Source organism: Triticum urartu, chromosome 2, assembly GCF_003073215.2.
Source record: "Triticum urartu cultivar G1812 chromosome 2, Tu2.1, whole genome shotgun sequence".
In the NCBI taxonomy this organism is placed as follows: Eukaryota; Viridiplantae; Streptophyta; class Magnoliopsida; order Poales; family Poaceae; genus Triticum; species Triticum urartu.
In genome coordinates this window covers 311,395,765-311,419,918 of record NC_053023.1, presented here as the reverse complement: position 1 = coordinate 311,419,918, position 24,154 = coordinate 311,395,765, and the positions used below count along the sequence as shown (strand labels likewise).

The 24,154-nt window shown below is 43.3% G+C and overlaps 1 protein-coding gene and 1 long non-coding RNA gene across 5 annotated transcripts; one reads left to right on the top strand and one right to left on the bottom strand.

Annotated features, from left to right (window-relative positions):
* Positions 1-555: 555 nt before the first annotated feature.
* On the top strand, positions 556-3,855 carry LOC125537131. 4 transcript variants are annotated; one of them, XR_007295620.1, is made up of 5 exons: positions 557-1,088; positions 1,768-1,892; positions 2,024-2,926; positions 3,337-3,416; positions 3,520-3,855. It is a non-coding gene; the product is annotated as an uncharacterized LOC125537131 (long non-coding RNA). The 4 variants fall into 4 exon arrangements; XR_007295617.1 differs by having other exon boundaries at positions 556-1,088; positions 2,024-3,416; XR_007295618.1 differs by having other exon boundaries at positions 560-1,088; positions 3,337-3,855.
* A 9,726-nt stretch (positions 3,856-13,581) lies between these two features.
* LOC125537130 (tRNA wybutosine-synthesizing protein 2/3/4) lies at positions 13,582-23,811 on the bottom strand. The gene is made up of 11 exons (XM_048700425.1): positions 23,312-23,811; positions 23,018-23,208; positions 20,647-20,912; positions 19,756-20,181; positions 18,500-19,654; positions 18,221-18,350; positions 17,740-17,975; positions 17,524-17,659; positions 17,366-17,442; positions 14,025-14,131; positions 13,582-13,920 (listed from the first exon to the last, which is right to left on the bottom strand). The coding sequence occupies exons 1-11, from the start codon at positions 23,748-23,750 to the stop codon at positions 13,820-13,822; spliced, it is 3,264 nt and encodes a 1,087-aa protein (XP_048556382.1). The 5' UTR covers positions 23,751-23,811; the 3' UTR covers positions 13,582-13,819.
* Positions 23,812-24,154: the final 343 nt, after the last annotated feature.

Sequence of the window (24,154 nt, the reverse complement as noted above, 5' to 3'; positions counted from 1 at the left end):
ATAAGAGAGAATAGGCATAAGTATTGTGACATAATGTGTAATAACAGCCCATAATGCAATAAATATTGATATAAAAGCATGATGCAAAATGGACGTATCACCACCTCCCGCGCCACGCCGCGCCCCGCGCGCGCCCACGCCCTGCCTCGCCGCGCCCCCGCTCGCGCCCGCCCTCGCCTCTCCCGCGCTTGCCTCGCCGCCGGCCGCGCCTCGCCCGCGCCTGCCTCGGCTCGCCCCGCCCTCGCTCGCGCCTGCCTCACCGCGCCTTGCCCGCCCCGCCGCCGCTGCGCCTGCTCCCGCGCCCCGCCTGCATGTACGCATGAATCCATGGCCATGGAAAAAGAGAAAAAGGAGGAGTAAGGAAATGGGTGGGCAGATGGGCCCTTTTTTATTTCTATGACAGGCGGACCACACAACACATGCAAGCGGATCGAGGCGGACGAGGAGTGGCCAGAGAGTGTCCGTTTGTGTCCGCTTTTGCCTCAAGACGAGACCAATTTTGATCCAAAAATAGGGTGAAACGGACACGAAACGGACGAAAAAATAAAATAAGTCTGCCGCTGGGCCGCTCTGTTTGTCCGTTTTACCCTAAACAGATAGGTAGGGTCGCGCCGTACAAATTGGGGAACAGATAAAAAAACCTAGAGCCAAGCGGTAAAACAAGACCTTCCTGCTCCTCCTCCCCTCACCCGGCGGCGGCTCCCCACCCCTGCCTGCGCACCGCCTCTTCCTCCTTCTGACAGCGGCAGCGGTGAGCATGAGAGCAGCGGAAGCGGCTGGACACCATAAGCTGGCCGAGGTGGTCTACGTCGAGGAACGGCCGCGCCCGACGCCGTCCTCCAACCCGTACTTCCCAACCCGATGCATGCCCAAGGATTCCGGCGCACCTCGAAGGAAGGACCAAGGCCTGAGACGACTTGTCTTGTCCTCTTCTTCCTCTAACATCTCCCTGCCGGCTGCTGCTTATTAGGGAGGGAGGGAGGGAGGGGAAAAGATAGATGGCGGCGGCGGCTGGACCTGGCTGAGTTGTTTGGGGAGCTGCGCACACGTCGAGCGACGGCGAGCGCATCCGACGCCGACACACCGAGGTGAGATTCACCCGTTCCTTCTCTCCCCATGCGGCCTCCTCCGCTCGGCCCCGATTCATCGGCGCGTTCAGACACCCTTCCCTCTTTTCTTCTACCCAGCTAACAAGGCTTCTCCCCTCTTTTTCCTAAAAGCAAAAAGAACAAGGAAAGGATGACTAGAAATTATTGCAATCGTTGTTCCAAATATGTCACATTACGAGTTGTTGGTTAAAGTATGTGTTGTTGTGACCTTCAGGATATTTTTTATTTTATTACTGCATAACAAGGATATTAAATATTTATTTATGAACCAGAGTCCTCATCTCCCTATCTGTGTCCCTCAATTTTCTATTGGCCAAAACAAAAGACGCAATCTATCGTTGAAAGACCAACTTGTCCGCAAAATACTTTGCAAACTGCGGCACGTTGAGGTACATCCTTGTATTTTCTTGCTGATTTTCCGATGCGAGAAGCGCAGGAGCACTGTCAGTTGCTCACTGATGTACTCCCTCCGTTCCCAAATATAATTCTTTCTAGAGATTTCACCAAGTGACTACATACAGAGCAAAATAAATGAATCTACACTCTAAAATATGTCTACATACATCCGTATATTGTATTCCATTTGAAATGTCTAAAAAGACTTATATTTAGGAACGGAGGAAGTATATAATAATCATCGGTTATCGTTTTTATTCAGCAAGGAGGTCTGTGCGAGTTAGAGGCTATATGAGACAAGGGCTTGCTCCTATTAAATGGAAGGGCCATAATTATTAGTCCAAGTGATATTGAAGTTACATTTGAGAATTTTCCCTACTACCTCAGGTGATGCTTTGACTTAATGTTCCTTTGATTTGCTTGACGTCTTATGCTGTTTTTTAGCTTCTTTGTATGCTTGACTAATGTTCTGTCACGTATTTATACCTTTATATATTTATTGATGTCCATTTATGCAGCGAGAATACGAAGGATGTGCTCCTATCATGTTCATTCTTACATTTGGAAAAGAAGGGATTCATTGAGCAGTTCTCCGAAATTTCTTCAATAAACCAGCGAATTTATCATCTGGTCCATCAGGTAAATTATTTTTTGTCATTGCATATTGTCTCTGTTGAATGAAATTTGTGTCCTTGAGCCATGTCAGCTTATATGCTTTTTGTGAACACCATTACTTATAATTATCCATCTCATTATGTATCAGGTTCTGAGATTTATTAGGAAACATTGATGAAGGCACTTGCCAAACATTTTGGTGCTATACTACTTGTTGATTTGTTGCTGTTGCCGGACGTACTGAGAACTTCATGAATACCTTAAATAGTGATATTTCTGTGTGGATTTTGTTTGAAAAAAAATTGTATATGGCTGTCCATGCACACACGATATTCAATTTTTATATAGTGTAGAAGTGGTGTGGAAGTTAAAGCATCCGTGACTGCATGTGGATATATTTTGTCAACCCATGTAACATTGCCTTTAAACATGATTTAGGATTTTCATTATGTGCAACTCTGCCCAGATTGAGTACTAGGTTGTTTGTTTCGTGCCTAGGTGAGGTCATTATGGCGGTACTGAAAAGTGATGCTCTAATGTTCATCTGTGTTATGGAGTTGGTTCTTTTGAAGTTAAAGTAGTTGTGTGTTCGTATGATGCTCTTCTCAGGTTTTAAGCCTAGGTGAAGGCATAACATGTGGTAATCTATGTTCTTTTCGATCCGCCTGCGTCTGATTTTTTACCTCTTCTAGGTTGTTTTGCGTACTGTGGTTGCCCTCTATTCCACATGGTCTATGAGTTGCAAGGATTTAGGGTCTAGGAACTGACATCTTTTGTTTCTGTTGCTGATTAGAGCTTTGGTTAAGGTGCATTCTTTTTTAGTGTAGCCAGCATTCTGTTGTTGCTCCTGTGATAAATTGTTAGTTAGACTTGTGCTTAACTTGCGATTCTTACAGAGATGTACTTTCAGCGAGAAGAAAAGGCCATATTTTTTGCTAGCAAGGATGTCGATCTTGCAGCTTTCTGCGCATAGTTTCATTCTTATCTTATATACTTTATTTATAGCATATAAATACAGGAATATAGCCGTCCTATGTTAGAGTATGAATTAGAATCCAAAGCAGCAATTGTAAAAATGAACAATAACTTCTATTTCGTCATATATGCAATGCCCCCACTTTTATTGTTTTTCCTTTTTGGTTCTATAGGATTGCAATCTATACTTTCTTTGCCTTACGCTGAATCTGATGTTATTCATGCATCTGATGCCACTCAGATTTTAGGAATTTTAGGATGGATGGCAAGTTTCCCATGTTGGATGTTTCCTTACTTTCTCAAATCTTTGTGATAACATAGGTGATTCTGTTTCAACCTCAGCACTTGCCTTTCTGTGTTTTAGTTTCAAAAATACACTATTTGAGGCTAGATGACCATTAATCACTTCATTTCATGTGGACAGAGGACTAATATTATTGTTCCAAGAAGAGAAGCAACCACATCAGTGTGTAGTAGTCGGTATCAGTGTTTTCTCATTCCGATGATTCTGAAGCGAGATGATTACTTTATTCCCCCATTTCTTTGTCCATAGTCATACCTCAATGAGTTTCTCTATTTCCTATAGCTCTACTACTATTTCCATTGGAACGTGTCTCTCAGTTATCCTTTATATTGTTAGAGTTGTGTCGAATATAGTGTACAATGTAGGTTACAGTTGGACTTGTAGTTGTATCGTGTTTAGATAGGATATGGAGTCGTGTCCTAGTAGGACACTTGTATCCTAGGCCTCTCATATATAGCGGGGATAGACACACGTTGTAACCTATGCCAACATAATAGCACTGGAACGCAGGGGAAGCCGGCGGCATGTGCCGGTGTCCAGGGCGACCGGGTGCGATATTGTAGCGGTGTCATGGGGAGGAGCGCCCATAGTCAGGCTCCGGGGATGTAGCCATATCGGTGAACCTCGTTAACAAATCTCGGTGTCGTGCTCGTGTGATTGTTTGGTCCTCGGATGATCTAGGTATGCCTCGGATTTATTCTAACAAGTGGTATCATGAGCTAGGTTGTGAGGTGACTGTCTGGTTGATCTAGATGAGGTGGAGACCGCGGAAGGATCAGGCGTCGGCGATGCAATCGGAAAATACGTGCGGCAATGCAATTGCATGGAGCAGCGTCGAGTTGGATTCGGAGTCGGCGAGATTGAAAGATGACTTCTGGGGCGTGGAAACACGTGGCGCAGGCTCGAGTGCTTGTGTGGCTTCAACAAGGCTATGGCGCGGAGTTGATTCAAGACAGTGCACATGAGATCTTAGAGTCGACGGGGTGCGGGGTGGCACATACAACCACCATGGAGTCTCGTTGAAGGTGGAGCTGGATTGAGAGGCTACGGCGTAAGTGCACAGGGAGTCGAAGCCTATTCAGCTGGAGAAAAGCGAGTGACACGTAATTCGGACTGGAGCCCAGTGGTTTGATGGAAGCGTGAAACTCGTCAGCGGTCGGTGATGACCGATGGTACTCTGCAGTGGGGGTTGAGTGGTGTGGGTTCGTGACCCTGAGACTCGATCAGGACAGTGGAGGCTCGACGCGGTAATAGCGGCGAGGCGTGCGGCGCGCACGGAACATGGAGACGGGCCAGGGCTCTGGTGGTCATACATATGGTGAGACAACTGCGAATTTGACTCGGGATGACTACAAGCAACGGTGAAATTCCTTCAAGTTTCAGACAAACGGTCAAGAAAGGAGCAGTGATGTTGAGTTCAGGTAACTCTTACGTGTGACACCCAATATGTGAGTTGTTCACTTTCACGCAGGTCCATGATTAGTGTGTGATGGTGTTGGACGGATACTCTGGAAGTTGGGAGCACAGACTAGAGTAAAGAGTAACTTAATTTTGCTCGAGTGTTGACTATGGTCAAGAAAAAAAGGGACTACAAGTTGCAGGTGGAGTCATATGGAGTCTTTGGAGTAACAGCGGTACTCATGGGATAAGCTCAAGTCCAATGTACATGGAAGTTTGACGCATGGACGAATTCAAGGTGGTGGAGAATATTCGCCATTGTGTCGAATATAGTGTACAATGTAGGTTACAGTTGGACTTGTAGTTGTATTGTGTTTAGATAGAATATGGAATCGTGTTCTAGTAGGACACTTGTATCCTAGGCCTCTTATATATAGCGGGGATAGACACTTGTTGTAACCTATGCCAACATAATAGCACCGGAACGCAGGGGAAGCCGGCGGCATGTGCCGATGTCCAGGGCGACCAGGTGCGGTATTGTAGCGGTGTCATGGGAAGGAGCGCCCATAGTCAGGACCCGGGGATGTAGCCATATCGATGAACCTCGTTAACAAATCTCGGTGTCGTGCTCGTGTGATTGTTTGATTCTCGGATGATCTAGGTATGTCTCGGATTTATTCTAACATATATAATATCATGATCAGAGGCAAGAATGAAACATATGCTTGAATTATGGTGTTAGTCTTAAGAAAAATATGTGAATGAAATAAGAACTGTATATAGTTGTTGATACAGTTTCTTGCGATTTAAATGACAGCTGCCTCATGTTTGTATGGAACAAGAGTTGCCTACTTCTCATGAATTAATATATCATCATTTTAGTAGTTCTCTTGAATTAATGGAACAAATAGATTGGAAAGGCATGTATCAATAATGAATGACATTGCTTGGAATTTTTTAGTATATATGTAGAAATATAGCAAATGTATATATAATGTAATCCTAATTTACATAACTTCTCTTCAAGTCCTATCTGGATTTGAAGTTATGAAGAACCCCATGTTTGTTCAGATATGCACACATTTTTGTCACCCAGAGTCTTTGCATTTAGGTTATATTATTGATTCAGGTTTAGTTGTTTAGATCAAAACTATAATATTGCGTGTAGATTGACAAATTATTTGTCACTTTATAGACTCCGTTTTGTTCATCGGAAAGTTTTTTTCCAGTGCCCCAAGAACTTGGCTTTGATTTTCTTCCAAAAATGAATTGAAATTACTACGATTCATGCAAATTACTTGACAAAGTAAAATGTTTTCTGCATAATGGATAGATGTACTATATCTGGATAGTGGATAAATGTACCGATCATAGATTCCTATACAGATCTGAGGAAAGTATTCTCATTTATTTAGCATGCACCTGCAATCAGTCAGATATAGGTTACGTTTTTCTGTTATCCAAAAAAACACATTATATTGCCTTTGTTTTTACATAAAGATGTAGATGTTGAGAAGTAAATTATTTTGAGTCGGTCTATTCTGTAACTTCGGGTTCTTTTGTTTGTGTGGATACATTTGTAAAGAAGTGACATGGCCTAGTAACCCATATTAAATTTTTCCATTGTATAGGGAATAAAGGTGAGAGAGCAAATGAGTTTCTGAAGTCAGATGAGATTATATAGCAGGTTGACTCTTTGTAGTGCTGGTTCAGATGTAGGTCAGGTTACATGTTAGCCAAAAAAACACATTATATTGCCTTTGTTTTTTACATCGAGGTGTAAATGTTGAGAAGTATATTATTCTGATTGATAATAGTTTAAGGAGCATTACAAAGGATCGCTACAAAGAATTTGAAGGATTCAAGGAAATGTTTTCTCAGTCTTATCCATCACATAACTTTGGGTTCTCTCATTTGTGTGGCACATACATTTGTAAAGAAGTGAACTGTATTTGCAACTCTAAATTTTAATCAATGCAAATCGACAACTAAGTTGCCTGTTCTCTCATGTAACTCTGTAAGGCATGTATATTGTGTTATTGCTAAATTGATCTTATATCTGCCTTATCCACGTGTTCACTGTTTAATATGTATTTGATTGTAATGGCCGATAAAGAACTTGGTGGATTTTTAATTTATGTGGGGACAATATACCTTTGTCTTTAAATATGATTTTTTATATGTGGCATGTCATGCACTTATATAGGATAATCAAGTGACTTTTCTATTAACTTATTTGGAATACGACTTTTCCCGATTTTGTGCTTTCTTTGAACCTTTAAATTTCCTGGTTACCACCAATACCAAACTTTGTAATCTTTTAAAAGAGTAACTTCCATAATAAAATATGAAACGTTGATATTTTGTGAAGGCCTCTGCATTTTAGCTATGGCGATGACCTTTGTAGTCATTAGATGACCAGTTGCGCCTTTGTAGTCATTAGATGACCAGTTGCGCCAAATGGCGCAAAGACCCGTTTAAAACCATGTTTGTATTGAAAATGTTTGCATTTTTTCAATAACCGTATATTTGAGTACATTTGGTAAGAACTTATACCCCTTATATATAAAAGAAATTAAATGCAAATATTTTCTTGAGGTAATAATGCCACAAATTAGATCATCCGTAGGCCAAGATTGTTGAGTCTACAATTAAGAACTCCGAGTAGCTGTAAACTTGCATTGAAGAAAAGTAAACACAAATAAATGTACTTAATACATGAACTTGTGAACATTGTGTACATGAGAAGTTAATATAAATAGTGGTCAATTACATCATATAATTTGGTTCTATACTCTTTTGTGTGTATATATCTTGAATGCCACCCCTTTGTGATCAACTCTTTGTCCTTCGAATCAAATGGCACAGCTACTGCTACTGCCCCTTGTGGAAAAAAAGGATTCTGTAATACTCATAAATGTAAAAGGAAAATATCATGTGATGCATCTCAACCTGCGCAAAACAATGTAAAAACCATACATGCTATCTACATACTCTCATTGTCTAGCAAAGCATAAGTAGCTGAAGGACCATGTACAAAAGAATTGACAATTAGCAAGAAAGAAGCATGCCATCAGCTGTCTAGACAACCATAAAACAATAAGTGGCAAAAGGCTCATCAGAATTAGCATTTGCCATCCAGTTTATGAGCTAAAGTTGAGCATTCACCGGTCGATAAAACATATTAAGCATCAACTATAAAACAAACTTTATTTTCATAATAAGACAACATAGATATGAAATGGTCAAACTCTATTTTGCCATCCAGTTTATGAGCTAAAGTGGAAAGCTATGGTCACAAATGCATAAATAAGCAATATAGAAAATTAGTTAAACAGATTCTGTTTTTTCCCTTGAAATACCTGAAGGAGCCCGCTAATTCCACGCGTGCTTTGAAAAAAAGTACAATGTATTACTTCTTTTAGTCGTGGGCAAACACATTTTGCCTTATAACCTTTGATAATAAGATATACATAGTCTTGAAAAGGATGTGCATTTTTAGAAGCATGTGTATTTTGAAGTAATTTTCTGTGTGAGTAAGAATGCATGGTAAAAATTTATGGCCTTGCATATAAAAAAAGAAACAGAGAAGGAAATGCAATCAAAAAAGGAAAAAAAATACAATGGAGCATAATAGAACCCTTGGAAGCATCTCAGGGGGGAGTAATAGGCCTGAGAAAGCAGTAGAAGACCAGCGTGCAGCGTAGCCTGCTCATAGGCGTGCATAAAACCACATTGCACCGCGTTCCATGAGAAAGCCCTTAGTGGCACCCCCTCTAGGGCGGTGTGAAGACACTATCAAAGCCCGCTATCTTGCTCCTTCCATATGCTCTAGATGACCAGAGAGATAAAAGTGTTCCTAGTTTTCTTTTGCTCACCCTGCATTCTTGACCAAGCATCCTGCCACCAGGCCTGGAGAGCAAGATTAGTAGGAGTGACCTCGTTTTAGAATCATTATAAAAAAACCTAAAGGCCGTAAATAGAAAAGAACACACAAAATTCCTGAGTATTCATCGAGGCATCTATATGTAAATCTGGAAGAGACAAAAATCAAAGACATCACAACATAAAACAGGATAGAGAAATTCATTCAGACCACATGGACACGCTGGCTGCGTGTATGAATCAAATGTATACAGAAATGAGACCGAGAGGCCAACTTGTTGCTATTTCAATGCACACAAAGCCGTATCTTGTATGAATCTACAAAATAGCCACACTTTATGAATAAGACGGAGCACAATTCTAAAACATTATTCGATGGAAGCTTTGATTGCAAAACGAACAAAACGGTTATATCTTAGTGTTGTTTGAGGTTTCATAATTCAAGAAGAAAAACATTGTCTTTAACCAACATACAACAATGTAACCATCTATCAAGGAATGAAAAATATGTAGGGGGGGGGGGTTCCTCTTGTAGTGCTCGTTCTAGCCAAAGATGAGCGAACACCTTGCTGTATGAACCGTGGACACACACTGTAGCTGGCCTGGTTGCACTCGTCCAACTTGACAGCATACCTCGAGTGCTCGCTCAGGGTGCCCCTACTGGTCTGGTTCCGGACACAGCTCAGGATGAATATGCCAAGCAGGTAGCACGGCTGCCAAGGCTCATCAGAGCCGGGTCTTGAACACGAAGGGCCGGTTGACCCAGCCCTGCCAGGTCTTGAATGCCTACAGCAACAAAGGTGAATATCAGTTTCATCAACGCATTGCACATGTTTTTGTTTATTTGAACTTGGTTGATGGTCTATCCAAAAATGGAAAGCAAATAGTGAGCCGTATGAAGCATGGGTAAGGAACTTCACAAAAGAAGCTAGCTGACTGCAGAAATCAACCTTTTCTTTTCCGTGCCGATAAAAATATTGTTCTATTCAGATATCTGTAAAGATGATCGTGTTAAGGGGAATATTGTCATCATTGGACTTCCTAACGTTAGCATAAAAAAATATGCAACTAACAAAACTCATGCGGTGTACACAGAACGGCAATGCTGGTACAACTTGTTCATCTACTCTAGTAAATATCATTGTAAGAACCAGTTTCCAAGTATTACTAATTTAACAATTGGTGGTCAGGTAGCCACAAAAGCGCAGAACATAACTGAAGAGTAAAAAGTAGCAGACAATGTGGGTCGTAGCAAGAAAAATATCACATGGGTCGCAGAGGAGGATGGGGTTACCAGAGTTGGAGGTCGGAGACACCGCCATTGCGAGGTAGAGGAGGCTGGTGGCAAGGTGGAGGCAGGGTACCATACTGCTACACCGCCGCTGCTGATGTGTCGTCGCCGCCACTGTAGCAATTCCCATTCTGAGAAATTCACACCGGCAGGCCTTTGCTGTTGCTCTGCCTATTCACTACAGAGGATTATATGCTTATCTTCTGTACAAATAAGTATCTAACATTGGAATTGCATGCTAAGCCAGAGAAAGACATTGAGACGTGCGAATTCATCATCGAAATCATTGAAACCAAAAATGAACATGGTAACAAAGAGCCGTCAATGCCTCCTTTAACTTCAGATTTTGCTCACCACTTGTACCATGGCGGAACATAACAGAATAAATAGGACAATTGTTTGTACAACCGTACTTCTAGTTCTTTTGTTTAGGTATTGTTCCAGCTCAAGCAGATTGGGATACAACTATTCTAGCCTTTTGTACATAGCACTTGAGAACCAGTCTGTGTGATGTCTAGAGCCAATTATCATAGGTTCGGTAAAAAAAAGGAATTTAACTACCTTCTCAACTCTTAAGAAAGGCCCCATAAGCAATAGCATAATCAACAATCATCAATTGGATTTCTGTTGTTAGATGCACCTGCATGACCACAAATGCAACACATGACTAATTTAAAGTTCAGGCCAAACCATTGAGCATACCTATGGTCATAGTGAGAATTGAGATCTTGAGGTACATCATGTGCGCGTACACCGGCATGCGCACACTGGCCAGTGCATATCCTATGGCAAACCCACCACCCTACAAAGTTAACATGGTGAGTTGCTCCACATTCATTCTTCATTCAGTCTGAAAGTTTTTAAAACCTATTTATGTGGTGCGTATACTGATTTGTGCTGAGAGTACTTGTTGATACATCAAATTGGCAGGAATCAAAATATGAAAATACTTAAAAAAAGAGACATCCATTTATGCAGATCATTTATATATGAAATTTAATTATGAAATGATCGTAAGATTACCTCGGGTGAAGAATAACTTATTATGCACCCTGGATGATGAATAGTAACACTATATATATATATATATATATATATATATATATATGAACAAAATAGCTTCTTTCTCTAGAAGAGATGAAGTTGATCTTTGGTCTAAAACCGAAAAAGTTCACCTTGGTTATATTCTAGAATAACACATGATTATATAATGCCTTGAGTTGTACCATTGCAAATATGGGATATCTATCACAGAAGGGAATGCAACAGGTAACTACAGGCTAATCAGAACATTATGTCACAGCGAAAAGACATGCATATTATTGGGGTTCTGTTTCGTTTGGCAATCTCATAAAATAATTTGGTAAGATTTACCCATAAACATTAACTGGGCAGCGAAAACAAAAGTAAGAAATGCTCCTTCCGTGCCAGATTAGCTTATTGTCATAGTGTTACTCAATAGACATGAAATACAAAAAGTGCGCAGTATGACTGAATTTATTCCTAAAAGTATCTTGCCATGAACAGCTGAGTATTGCCTAAAAATGAATGAATCAATCCGAGTGACAATATGATTAATACCAGAAGCATTCTATGAAATGACCAAACAACATCTATTAATAATTAATCTGAAATCATCATGAGAAGACTCTATAGTAGAAATTACTATTTTGAAGGTTATTATTGTGCAACCCAAAATATCTGCAATGAAATGGGGGAAGCAACTTTTTACTGAAAAAATGAGCCTATCTGAACAAATCTGAGCATCACAAAATTATTATAAGCAGATTTATAGCATCATTTCCATATACGACATATCCACAATTAGATTGGTTGCATATCCCGTCGAAATTTATCCACACACACGTACATTGACACCGCCATGGGAGGGCTCCTCCGCCTAGCGCCGCGTGCTGGCCCGCCTGCGCGTCGGGGAATCGTCGGATCCGCCCGGATCCAGGCGCAACGAGGGTCACCGGAGGAGCGGCGAGGCGAGCTCGGGACGGGCCTCCATGGCGGCCTCCTGGCGGCGGGGTTCGTCTGCGGGGGAGAGAGATGGTGAGGGAGTAGGGGAGGAGAGGAGAGAGGGCGGTGGCGCAGGGGCTCACCATAGCCGCGGGTGTCCACGGCGACCATCGCCGCCGTTGCCTCCCTTTGCCCTCGAGTGGAGCGCCGCCGCCTGCGCGCACCGGCTGGCCTGCACCTGATCCAGAGGGGAGGAGGGTGCGTGGTGGAGCAGTAGAGGGTGGGTGGTGGCAGCTAGGGTTGAGAGGGAGGAGACGGGAGAGAGGAGAGGGGAGAAGGCAATGGCGGAGGCGAGAGGAGGGAAATGAGTCCCGAGCGCCCCATCTCCGCGCTGCTACAGTAATTCACGCGCAAAAAGCAAAAAGGAGACGTGGCCACGGCCGCTAGTTGGGCGCAGGGGCTCATCCTTTATATGTTCAATATGCATAGGTAGTTGAAAATCGTTGGTTTTCTTTCTAATCTTCTCTGCTACTTGGGAAGTATTCTTCTTTGGTTTTCCCTGAGTCTACCTTGGTATTGTTTCTAATTTTACCAACAATGGGAAACATTTTCAAATCACATTAGGTTTAATTATTCAAAAGGCTCTCAGTATTGCCAAGTTGTCACACATTTATTTAGCTAATTAATAAAGGAGTAATGATAATACATGCATACACACACACATATCGATTTTCAAAACGATCATAGTTTAAAATGAGACTCTACATCTAAGTGGTTGCTAAAACCTATTTTTACCGAGAAAGACATCTATACTATTAAGATAAGCCGTGTATATTCATATCATTATACAGAATATTTCAGCGTGTTTCCAATTAGAGAGGATCAAATCATGGATTTTTTTTTCATCACGGACATGGCTTTAGCGTGCCTCTGCGTCATTTTGCGCAACGAGTCCACTAGTGCTCTTAAAAGGAAGAAGCGATCGGAACTGAGTGGAGTAGTATCGACATATACCTCCCTGTCACAACGATAGCATATAAGATGTCCTCTCAACCGAAGGCTAATAGTTCCATTATGCACTCAAACTATCCACCCGTGGGCCGTTGGATCCATGGTCCAACAGCTGGGAGCTCCCAGGCAGGAAAGATCCCCTGACACTAGATATTTCCCATGAACAATTGTTAAATACCATTGCACATGAACAAAGGATATTGAAACCATTTAGGTTATCCTCTCAACTTCTATAGAAGACACAGTAGTTCATCATCACAACTTATATAAAAGATTCAATTGGTGGTGATTCAGTGTGTCATCCATTAAATGATACAATTGGTGAGTGTGTGTCTATCATTCATCATTTCTGACCATTCAATATAATTCATCATTTCTAATCATTCAATACAACTAACGCCCATGAGGTAAGCTATGACTTTTTTTACAAAGACCCCACCACTGTACTCCGTATTTACCAAAAAAAAGTAAGCCTCTCTGGACCATTAGAGGAATAAACTTTGGGTGAAACCTAATATAGTTTGAATGATATATGTACCAAGACTGAAGTGTGTTTTTTCAAGTTTGTGAACATATATTAGTCTATTTTGGATCCGTTGCAACCCATAAGCACTTTTGCTAGTAACTCTATGTACACACAACTGGATATTTTATTGTATATTTAAGTACCAGAACATGCTGATTTAAGGGGGAAAAAAGTAGCAGAACATGCTTCCTTCTTTTCTTTTCTAGGGTACAATATACATGGTTTTATTCTCTGATGGATAACAAAAATTCCTCCCTTAAGAACAGCAAAAAGGGAGAGCATGTTACACTTAAGTCCAGAGTCCCCAAGCATAAAACGGACCATCTTCAGCTGCTTTCGTTTTGTCAGTTTGACCCGCATCTGACATCAGCTACAACATGTCGAATGTGCGGCCCATACCATTTGACTCGTTCGACATGCTCCAGAGAGACTTTCCAAGACAGTCCTGAGACACAGACAAGAGTTATGCCCATGGCGTGTAAGGACAAGAGTTATGTGTTTCGACAGGAATAACAAATGCTTGCTAGCTGAAAACTAAAGACACTGTACCATGAGCTGTCGCAATGCTACTGATAGATTCGACAACATTGTCCAACCAGCGCGCCTCGTCTGAGTCGTTGACGTTCCCATGTATATGTAATACGCCTCCGCCAACCCTAGTACATGTAGAGAACATAATAGAATCAGGACTTAAGATATTCATTCTGCACTAACAAACTTGACAAAACTCTGTAGTATACATTTGCAGAAGAATGTAACCATACAGCCCATTCGCTGGCAAACCTGTCTATAACAGACTACACACTTGCGCGAAAGATGTGATGATGATGTAATTAATGGGGCATTCACTTTTCCCAGTAGTTCACTCCAATAAAAAACAACACTACTTCTGATTGTAATAAAAGAGAACACTTCTGATATGTGGCACTGCCTTTACTCCAAAAAAAACCGAGCTCAGCCTTCCTTTTTTTGTCTAGGCACATTGAAAAAATATTCATGAAGGCATTTTTGTCGTGTAAAAACAATCTAGAAATAGATGTTATTATAGGTCACACCAAACTGCTAGACTCTATGAATTATTTTTTGCACCTGTAAGCTGTAATGTTGAAATGGCAAACAAGGTACCTCTCTCTGCTAGTTTTGCTCTACATTCTTTAGGCCTCATTCGATTTGGAGGATTTCCGTAGGAAAAACACAGGAATGAGGATTCCAGAGGAAAGTTTCCTATAGACGCATTCGGTTTGTAGGAAACGAGTACAGGAATTCCTCAGGAATACTATTTCCTGTGTTTTTGGAGGAAACTACACATCCCCCAAAGCTCATGTTTTGCATAGGAATGAGGCAATGCAATTTCTTACGATGGCAAGTGCCATCCTATCACATTCCCTATACTACTTCTAATTCCTGTGTTTTTGGAGGAAACTACACATCCACCCAAAGCTCATGTTTTGCATGGGAACGAGGCAATGCAATTCCTTACGATGGCAATTGGGAAATGCCATCCTATCACATTCATATACTACTTCTAATTTTGACGTTTTGGTTTCCTCCAAACTGAATGAACCCTTATTATCTAGTGCTTCGTGTTGTATTAATTTGCTGGATTAAAGGCATAATTACAGAGTTCTGCTTACGGTGGTGTATTTACTTTTGTGTTCCTGTTATCCATAATATAGATGGAATGATACATGTTATGATGCTTCTGCGCTCAGTCGTTTGTATCCACGATAGCTGTTGATGGCCCCATTGAACCAGGACAACACATACGCGGTAGTGCCGCATCATTGGGCATCTCAAGCGTATCCAGACTCTAAAGCAGATGGGCTGAGCGGGTCTGTGGGTCCAGTGAGAAGCAAAGTTAAGAAAAATAGTTTTCTTTTGATTTTAACATGCAGGGAGTGAAGGGGAGCCTTGGCGCAGCGGTAAAGCTGTTGCCTTGTGACCATGAGGTCACGGGTTCGAGTCCTGGAAACAGCCTCTTACAGAAATGTACGGAAAGGTTGCGTACTATAGACCCAAGGTGGTCGGACCCTTCCCTGGACCCTGCACAAGCGGGAGCTACGTGCACCGGGCTGCCCGTTTTTTAACATGCAGGGAGTCACATAATTTACAAATTTTATAAGGATCGTGGCAATAACAGCGATCTCCCTCTACGCCGACGACGTGATGCTCTTCTGTCACGCCACCATCGAGGTCTCCGCTGTCAAAGGCATCCTGGACGTGTTTGGCACGGCTTCTGGGCTCCAGGTGAACTACACCAAGAGTTCTGCCACGGTTCTCCACGGCGATGATTCTGACGCGGGACTGTTTGAGCTGCTCGGGTGCCCCGTGGCGACGCTGCCGATCACCTATTTAGGCATCCCGCTCACCACCCGTCGCCCAGCTGCAACCTCTCGTCGACACGGTGGCGGGCCGGCTCCCTACCTGGAAGGCATGGCTGATGAACAAGGCTGGTCGGCTGGCGCTTGTCAAGTCGGTGCTCAGCGCGATCCCAATTCACCAATTGCTCGCGCTCGCACCCCCAAGAAAACCCTGAAGCAACTTGAGAAGATTCAACGAGGTTTTCTTTGGGCCGGCCGCGCGGATGCCCACGGTGGTCACTGTCACGTGAATTGGCGCCGGGTCTGACGCCCGCTCGAATATGGTGGCCTAGGTGTCCGGGATCTCGAGCGCACGGGGCTCGCGCTCCGGCTACGTTGGCTATGGCTTGCGCGTACAGACACTGAGCGCGCATGGCAGGGGCTGGACCTGCAGTTTTCGTTGGAAGAGCGCGCCCTCTTTCACGCTTCCACGACCATGGCCATTGGGGACGGCTCGACCGCCCTCTTCTGGGAGGACCGCTGGCTCGGAGGCCAGTCCGTTCGCGAGCTTGCACCCATGCTCTTCCAGTGCATCCCCAAGCATCGCCGGAAATCGAGAACGGTGGCGGAGGCCTTGGCCGGCAACAGCTGGGTGCGCGACATCCATGGGCTGCTTGGCCTTCCCGAGATTGGACAGTACCTGAAGCTTTGGCACCTTGTGCAGCACGTCGAGCTGTCCAACGAGCCGGACAAGCTGCTCTGGAGCTGGACCGCTAACGGCGTGTACACTGCTCAGTCCTGCTACCGGGCAACCTTCCAAGGCGCGACGGGCTGCCACTCCTGGAAGCTCATTTGGAGGAGCTGGGCACCGCCAAGAGTGAAATTTTTCCACTGGCTGGCTTGCCAAGATCGCTGTTGGACAGCGGAGCGGCTTGCACGCCGTGGCCTGCAGCACCACCCGCGATGCCTTCTATGCGGCCAAGAGCCGGAGACGATCAGACACCTGATGCTCGCGTGCCCCTTCGCTCACACATGGCACGAGATCCTAGCTTGGCTGCGCTTACCGGTGCCGACGCCCGAGCACGACGACTCGCTCATGGACTGGTGGCTGCGCGCGAAGGACTCCACACCGCCAGCGATCTGTAAGGCGCTGAAATCCGTGGCGCTTTTGGTGCCGTGGATGATCTGGAAACACAGGAATGCGTGCGTTTTTGACCATGTGAGCCCATCGCTCAATGAGCTTGTCGACAGGATCAAGGATGAGGCCCGATGTTGGGCAAAGGCCGGGGCTCAAGGGCTCAGGGTCGTTTTGTCATCATCATGGGATGTCCACTGATCACCTGACAACTGCGTAAACCTGCCTCCTAGGAGGATGTAAATTCCCTATCTTTCCAATGCAATGAAACGCAAAGGCCATTTGCGTTTTCTCGAAAAATAACATTATTGAATTAATCTTTATGACCTAAAATGTAATCCCAGCTGGTCCCATGGAGTAGGCCAAACTAAGCTTGCAAGCACTAACAGCAAGGAATCAGTCAACGAGAAGCTCCCAAAGTAGTTAGCACCGTGGTGGTGGTGAAGAGAAATTACCTCAAAGCCCTAACAGCAGTAGCCCAGCTACATTCACTGCAGGGTATCAGCCCAAGACAAACACGATCAGCAACCCCCTAATTAAAGGAAGGAAAACAGTAAGCAGCAATCATAGTGCAGGTATTTAGCTCAACAAATGAAATGTGTTCACCGCATACTTTTGGTGCTGTCAAACGGTTATCTCCTTCAAGTATAACGCATCGATCTGCTACATGGTTGTCCATTACATTCCGCTGAAGAGCCTCCAGAGCATGTGGATTCCATTCACATGCATAAACCAACTTCGCATTAGCCCTGCAAAGAAATAAGGATTATATTTTGCAGCGGAAGAAAATCACTTAGAACTAAGACCAAGGATGTCATCGAGAATATACTTCACAAGAAATGGGAGCACAAAGTATCCAATTCCGGAAAACAAGTCCACAACCACTTCATCTCTACAATCAAGCTGTCCCATTCGAAGCTTCTCAGAGCGATTACCAGAAGAAAACATGCATTTTGTTGCATCGAGTGAATAAGAGATGCCATTTTCATAATGGGTTACCCACCCATTATCACCCACAAGAAGTTCTAATGTACTATCTCTTGTGCCATTTGGCATGATTTTCCCCTGCAAAACAGGAAGACCAAGTCAATCACATATTCACATCCTCAAAAGAAGGAACTGCTTTTAACCTGCTAATGGAAACACATAGATGTTATAAGTTATTCAATAAGCAGCACCTTACATCAGGAAGTATGTGCTTAAAGTGGACACGACATATTATAATCTATAATATGACAGGACAACTGTTTTAGTTTCAGATTCCAAGTATTTTACTGCCACTTAGAGAGTGGAAACTCATAGTAACTTACTTGGCGTGCAAGACGTTGCGCCCCAAGCGACTTGGCAACTAGTTGCCAAAGTTCTTCTCTAACTGATTCCCACAGCAGGTCCTTAAAACAAGTCTTTGGAAGCACGGTGATATCACCCAAGGTTTCCCACCTGGGCATCAAAAAATTAAAAATTCAGCAAGTAAGATGTCTGAACAAGACATATATTTTTATTTTAACAAGTATGTTTCCATACTACTTGTACTTCTAGTTTTCAGAATAATAAGTTCACCTATTCTAAGCAGGTCAGTGAGAACAGACCTAGTTGGCAGCTGCTCTAACAACCGAGAGGGCATTCCTTTTCTTTCCAGTAGAGAAGATATAAGTTCTCTCATGATGATTTGAGGAGATTTATAAGCTTTTCGGCTGAGAGCTAGTTCATCTTTCAAAAAAGAACCATGAAACGATGATAATATTTCCAATGCTTCATGAAGAGCAATGCTAGCACCGATAAGCTTCTTTTCCGGACATCCCAGTAGTCCTTTAGAGATACATGAATCATCATCTAGCAGCTTGGAATGTTGATCAGTGAGTAAGGTGTGGAAGTTTCTACTAACAGGAAAAAGAACAAGGACATTATCCTGGCTCACTTGAACTTTTCTAGCAAGGTCCAACCATCCAAACTTTTTTAGAATATCCTTTGCTAATTTGGCATATTTCTTTTCCAATTGGAAAACCAGAGGATCTGAACCAGCAATACCATTAGTGGCAGCATCAACCATTGACTTCACGTTATGACTAATAAAGGTGCCATTTTGCTCACGTTCTTGTAAATCCATTGTATATGTTGCATCCCAACTCTGTACGGCATTGTCGTTCTTCTTGTAAGCAAGTTCAAATACTGACTCCAGCAAATGAAGATCAATTTTTACTGGTTGACAGAATTTTGTTCCAAATGCATAGCAAGATGCACCACCGCCAATAACAACAAGATCATCATCGGTGACAACAGATGAGCTACGCACACAAAGGCATTGACCTAGAGCTGGAATGGAGACATGGAACCAGACTCTATGCTTTAAGTGTAGCAATGCTATTTCTTGGTTGTTTTCTCTGATTGGGCAACCACCAAGTATCCCAATATAGTGTTTATAGATGAACATGCAATGTGAAAATCTAGGAGAGGGAGTTCTTCCGCTAGTGATTTCTTTGTTCCAACTAAGTGTTGTTGTATCAAAACTATAAAAATCATTCAGTGCCCGCTGACCATCATGACCCCCAAACATGAACAGTGTTGACCCATAAGACACCAGAGAATGTGAATGTCGAGCACATGGCCATTCACCAGCAGCAGAAATCACATTCCATCGCATGCTTTCTGTGTCCAATATATTCAGACAAGAATATATGCCTTCATTACTGAGTCCACCAAATACATATATTTTCAAAGCTGCTGCTGCAGCAGCATGTCGGTGCCTGCATACAGGACGAAAGACTTCCATGAAATGAATGTCTTTATAATATTATTATCATTATGTACTACCCTAATTTTGTGTAGTCATCAGGAATTTCAGTACCTTGGATGGAAAATATCCCCACTGCACTCTACTCTTGACCATCTATTTTCTGTGCTTTGCAAAACCCAGACATCATCAAGAATTTCTGAAGGACCAGCCCTACCTCCAACAGCATAAATATGGTTGCCTACTGCAGTAGTTGTATGACCCATCCGTGGTGAAGGTGAACCTTTAACGTTTATTTCCTTCAACAAACCAGATGTGGGATCAAGCAGAAGGGAATAATTTCTTCTTGAATGTCTTCCTGGTCCTCCAAAACCACCGAAAGTTAGGACCTGCTGCTCTCCTCCAACAGTAAACGCACAAGCAGATTGGCCCCATAAGAAGAGCTTCTCAACTGGTTCACCACTGATCTTCAACTCAGTAATAGAAAGATGGGAACTTCTATTTCCCGATGATGCTGATAGTCTTCCCTCATGCATTAATCTACAGTATACAACAGAAGGAACAAAAAGGGTTAGTGATATAGCGGCTGTGTCATGAGTACAAACATACAAATAAAACTGATGCCCACTGGTAGAATGAGGACTTGTCACTTGTGCGATAGAATATTTATCTTTTAGGGAAGCAATAGAATATTTATGATTTGGTGCAGGAAAACAACCATGGCTTAGTAACATACTCTGACAGGTAACCAATTGACTCGCTGGCGAGCTAAAACACAACGGCAAAACCTTGCACTGATGTTTTTCTTAATTAAGCCAATATTTACCAAAAGAATATTGCCGTGACAGGCCAAGCATACATACCCAGCATGTACTTGCAATAATTTTCTCAATATCAAAATGATGTCAAATATGCATTAAAGGATCCAAAGAGCCAAAAAAATGTCACTATATGGAAATAATAAAAATAGAACAGATGGAGAAAAGGAGAGTTATAAGAACATGCCGTTCAGCATTACCAAAACCATGCTTCGCAATGTTGTTGCGTACAGCATCTCGATTTTCATAATATGACCCTTCTATTGAATTCTCACCAATTTCACAATCACCTTTGGTACCAGCGTCACAATTATAGCTGCCACGTCTCTTTTCCGTAACTAACAGTTCATCATGTGTTTGTACACTCTGATTGAGTGATGCCTGAACTTCAGAGCCCAAAGATCGATCGTCTTTTTTGGTATGAACTTGCAACCTAGATATACCTGGCAGACCCTGGCAGTTTGAAAGGAAACAATATGTTACAAGAAACAAACCCAGTAGTGTATAGCTTCTGAAATTTTGAACAATTATTCCTCTTAAAGTTACTGTATGACTGTCCTAAAGATTCTAACTGCATCCGCTTCAACTGCATTTAGCTCAATTCATACGGCGACCCTAAAAAAGATTTGGGCTGGCCAAGGTGACATAATCAATGATTGACTCCTTTGAGGAATGACTACAGCATCCCATATAGCAAGCTCCACATACATTTGCATCTCATTGACAATCTATGTGCGCATCAACCTAGTGATGAAAACCAAGCCGCAGACCACCAAGGATGAATTCTACAACATCTGCATGCACGAAGGCTGGTCACTTGATGGGTCTACGTGAGTCATCCCTGTTATAAGCAAGATGTAAATGCTACATGCCTAGAAGAGAAGACAAAAGAATTGTATATAGTTGGTAACATGTTGCAAGCCTTGACACCAATGCTAGTGAAAATCCTCTGCACCCTCAACCAATTCAGCGACTTGGGTGTGATATTGCGCAAATGAGTATTTAGCAGCTAAAGGCGTTCAAGGAAAACCCAATAAGGAGGAAGGTGAGCACCTACCACCCGCACGCGCCAAGTGAGGTTCCAGGGCAGAGATGGGAATACGCAGACATGACCCCGACAAGAAAATTGCACCTTTGACAAGGCAAAGGCTTGCTGCTATAACCGCCAGGACTAAAGAGGCTTCATTTAGAAGTTCTGCAACCCGAAGATGGAAAAGGGGCATGCTAATTTCATTGACGACGAATCGGCAATGCTAAGATGCAGAGAGAGGAGGTGATCAAACAAGAACAAGATTAAGGGGGTGACCTTGTCACAAGTATTTCTAGGTATGTTTAAACTAGCCATGCATGAGTAATTGAGTGTGACATCCCAGCTTAATAGGAATGATAGACTACTCATATAAACAAGGTGTGCCTTCTTTTCTGGGAGCCCAACCGGAAGGAACCTCAAAGTTAAGCTTGTTTGGCTTGGAGCAATTTGAGGATGGGTGATTGACCCAGGTGCGCACGAGTGAGGACAAAGTGCGCAGGAAAGACTAGTGTTGGTATGTGGGGCCAGTCTAAATCCCACGCACAACGGCCAGGAACCAGTGGGTTTTGTCGAGGCGTTACAATTGGTATCAGAGCCGACCCTCGCGGTTACACGGGTGTGTGCGGGTCAGTGATGCATACATGGGGCACATGTGGATGCTGGAATAACATTCCTGCTGGGCCGACAGGGACGTCAGTTCCTTTCAGAGGGGGGGGGGGGTATGTGACATCCCAGTTTAATAGGAATGATATACTATTCATATAAACAAGGTGCGTCTTCTTTTCCGGGAGCCCAACCAAAAGAAACCCAAAGTTAAGCGTGCTTGGCTTGGAGCAATTTGAGGATGGGTGACCAACTGGGAAGTTGATTCTGGGTGCGCACGAGTAAGGAAAAAGTGTGCAGGAAAGACTAGTGTTGGTACTTGGTATGTGGGACCAGTCTAGATCCCAGGCGCAACGGTCAGGAACCGGTGGGTTTGGTCGGGGAGTTGCATCGAGTCCATGCATAAGGTGAGGTTGTGGCGCATGCACATAAGAGTGCTCACGTGTAAACACTGCAAGCTGGTTGAGTGTAGTCTGCATCGACCTGGTTTGAGGAGTTGATTGCATTACTGTTGGCAGAACCATGGTAGTTGCTCATAATAAGAAGTTTAACATAACTGTGGTCAGTTTGTTTCAATGCATGAGATAAGCACCATACTATTTGCACCATTACTGTGACAATGTGAGCTCGTTCTTCCTAGTGCATCCGTGTCTTTGTTCACAAGTTGAGTATATCATAACTCCTTAATTGAGTTTACTTGACTAAAAATAACATGGCTAGTCTGTCTGGGAAAAGACAACTGAAAATCCATTTAAACTTGATATGCACTAATATATATGTCAGTAAATACATGTTCAAACTTCACGTGATAACACTTGCCTAAGCGCATGGTAATGGACAAATGGTTAAACAAACAAGGGAGTAATAATGCCAGTAAGAGTAAAAGAAAACGATAATATCTGCTAGGATGCAGAAACAAACATACCTTTGACTGCAAAACGTCTAGAAAGCCATCCATTCGTTTCTTGTTTGCCTCCATCTTACAGTTGGCAATTCTAACAAGGTACCGGATGTACTCAGGAGAAACAACAAGTTCATTTGTCAGACCAAGAGGCACCTCCATGCGAATTGAACATCTTATTGCTACCATTGCCCGTCTTTGCAAGCTTGTGATACCTAAAAAAGGCATCAACATTGCAAGCAAATGGAACACAATAAGTCAATCAAGCACGCCACCTGAACTCTACTATGTAAACCCGAGATGTACAAACCGGCTCACCTGACTCCCGGAACCCCGCCCCGATTGCAGCGGCCACGAACGCCGCGGCTGCCGCAGCATCCCTGCACTCCACCGCCACGATCATCGGCTCGAACCTGAACACGAGCTCGTCCCCTCCACCCCTCTCTCCGCATCCAGTCCCACCGAACAGGAGCTCCACAACTGCGTCCGGGTCAGCGGGGTCGTGCGAGATGTACAACCACCCGCCGCCCCGGGCCTTCTTCTTGGGCTTGGGGTCGGCCGCTTGGGACTGCGGCGAGGGCTGCGCGAGAACTGAGATGCGGCCGGAGCAGGAGGACGTGGTGAAGAGATCCGCGTGGGAGTTCAGCGCGTCGAGGAGCGGGGCGATGGGGGCGTCTACGCCGCCTTTCGGTGACTTGTCCGGCGCCGGCGAGGAGAGCGCGGCCAGCGCCGCCGCTTTCCGGCGAGCGAAGTCCATGGAGGTTGCTTTAGGGTTTGGGTTGGGCTTTTCCGAGGTTTAGGCTGCGGAAGAGGTTTTGTTGAACTGTTCACTTTTATAAGACCTTAAAGACATTTTACACAATATACAAAACAACCTATTTTGAACTGCTTGAAATAACTTATAAAAGTGAACGGAGGTAGTAGTAGAAGATTGGGCTGGCAAATTAATCGGCGCAATCATTTTAGGGTTTTTTTTCTCACCTTCCATTTTCATTGGGTTTTTTCGCAGGTTTTTATTCATAGATATTTTTCGTTCCCTTTCCCACTTCACCGATTTATTTTCACGTCACCCTTTTACACAATAAAAGAAATCTGAACATATCAGAATTTTCCATACTGGCGCAAATTATTTAATAATGTAGAATCAATTACGATCAATCT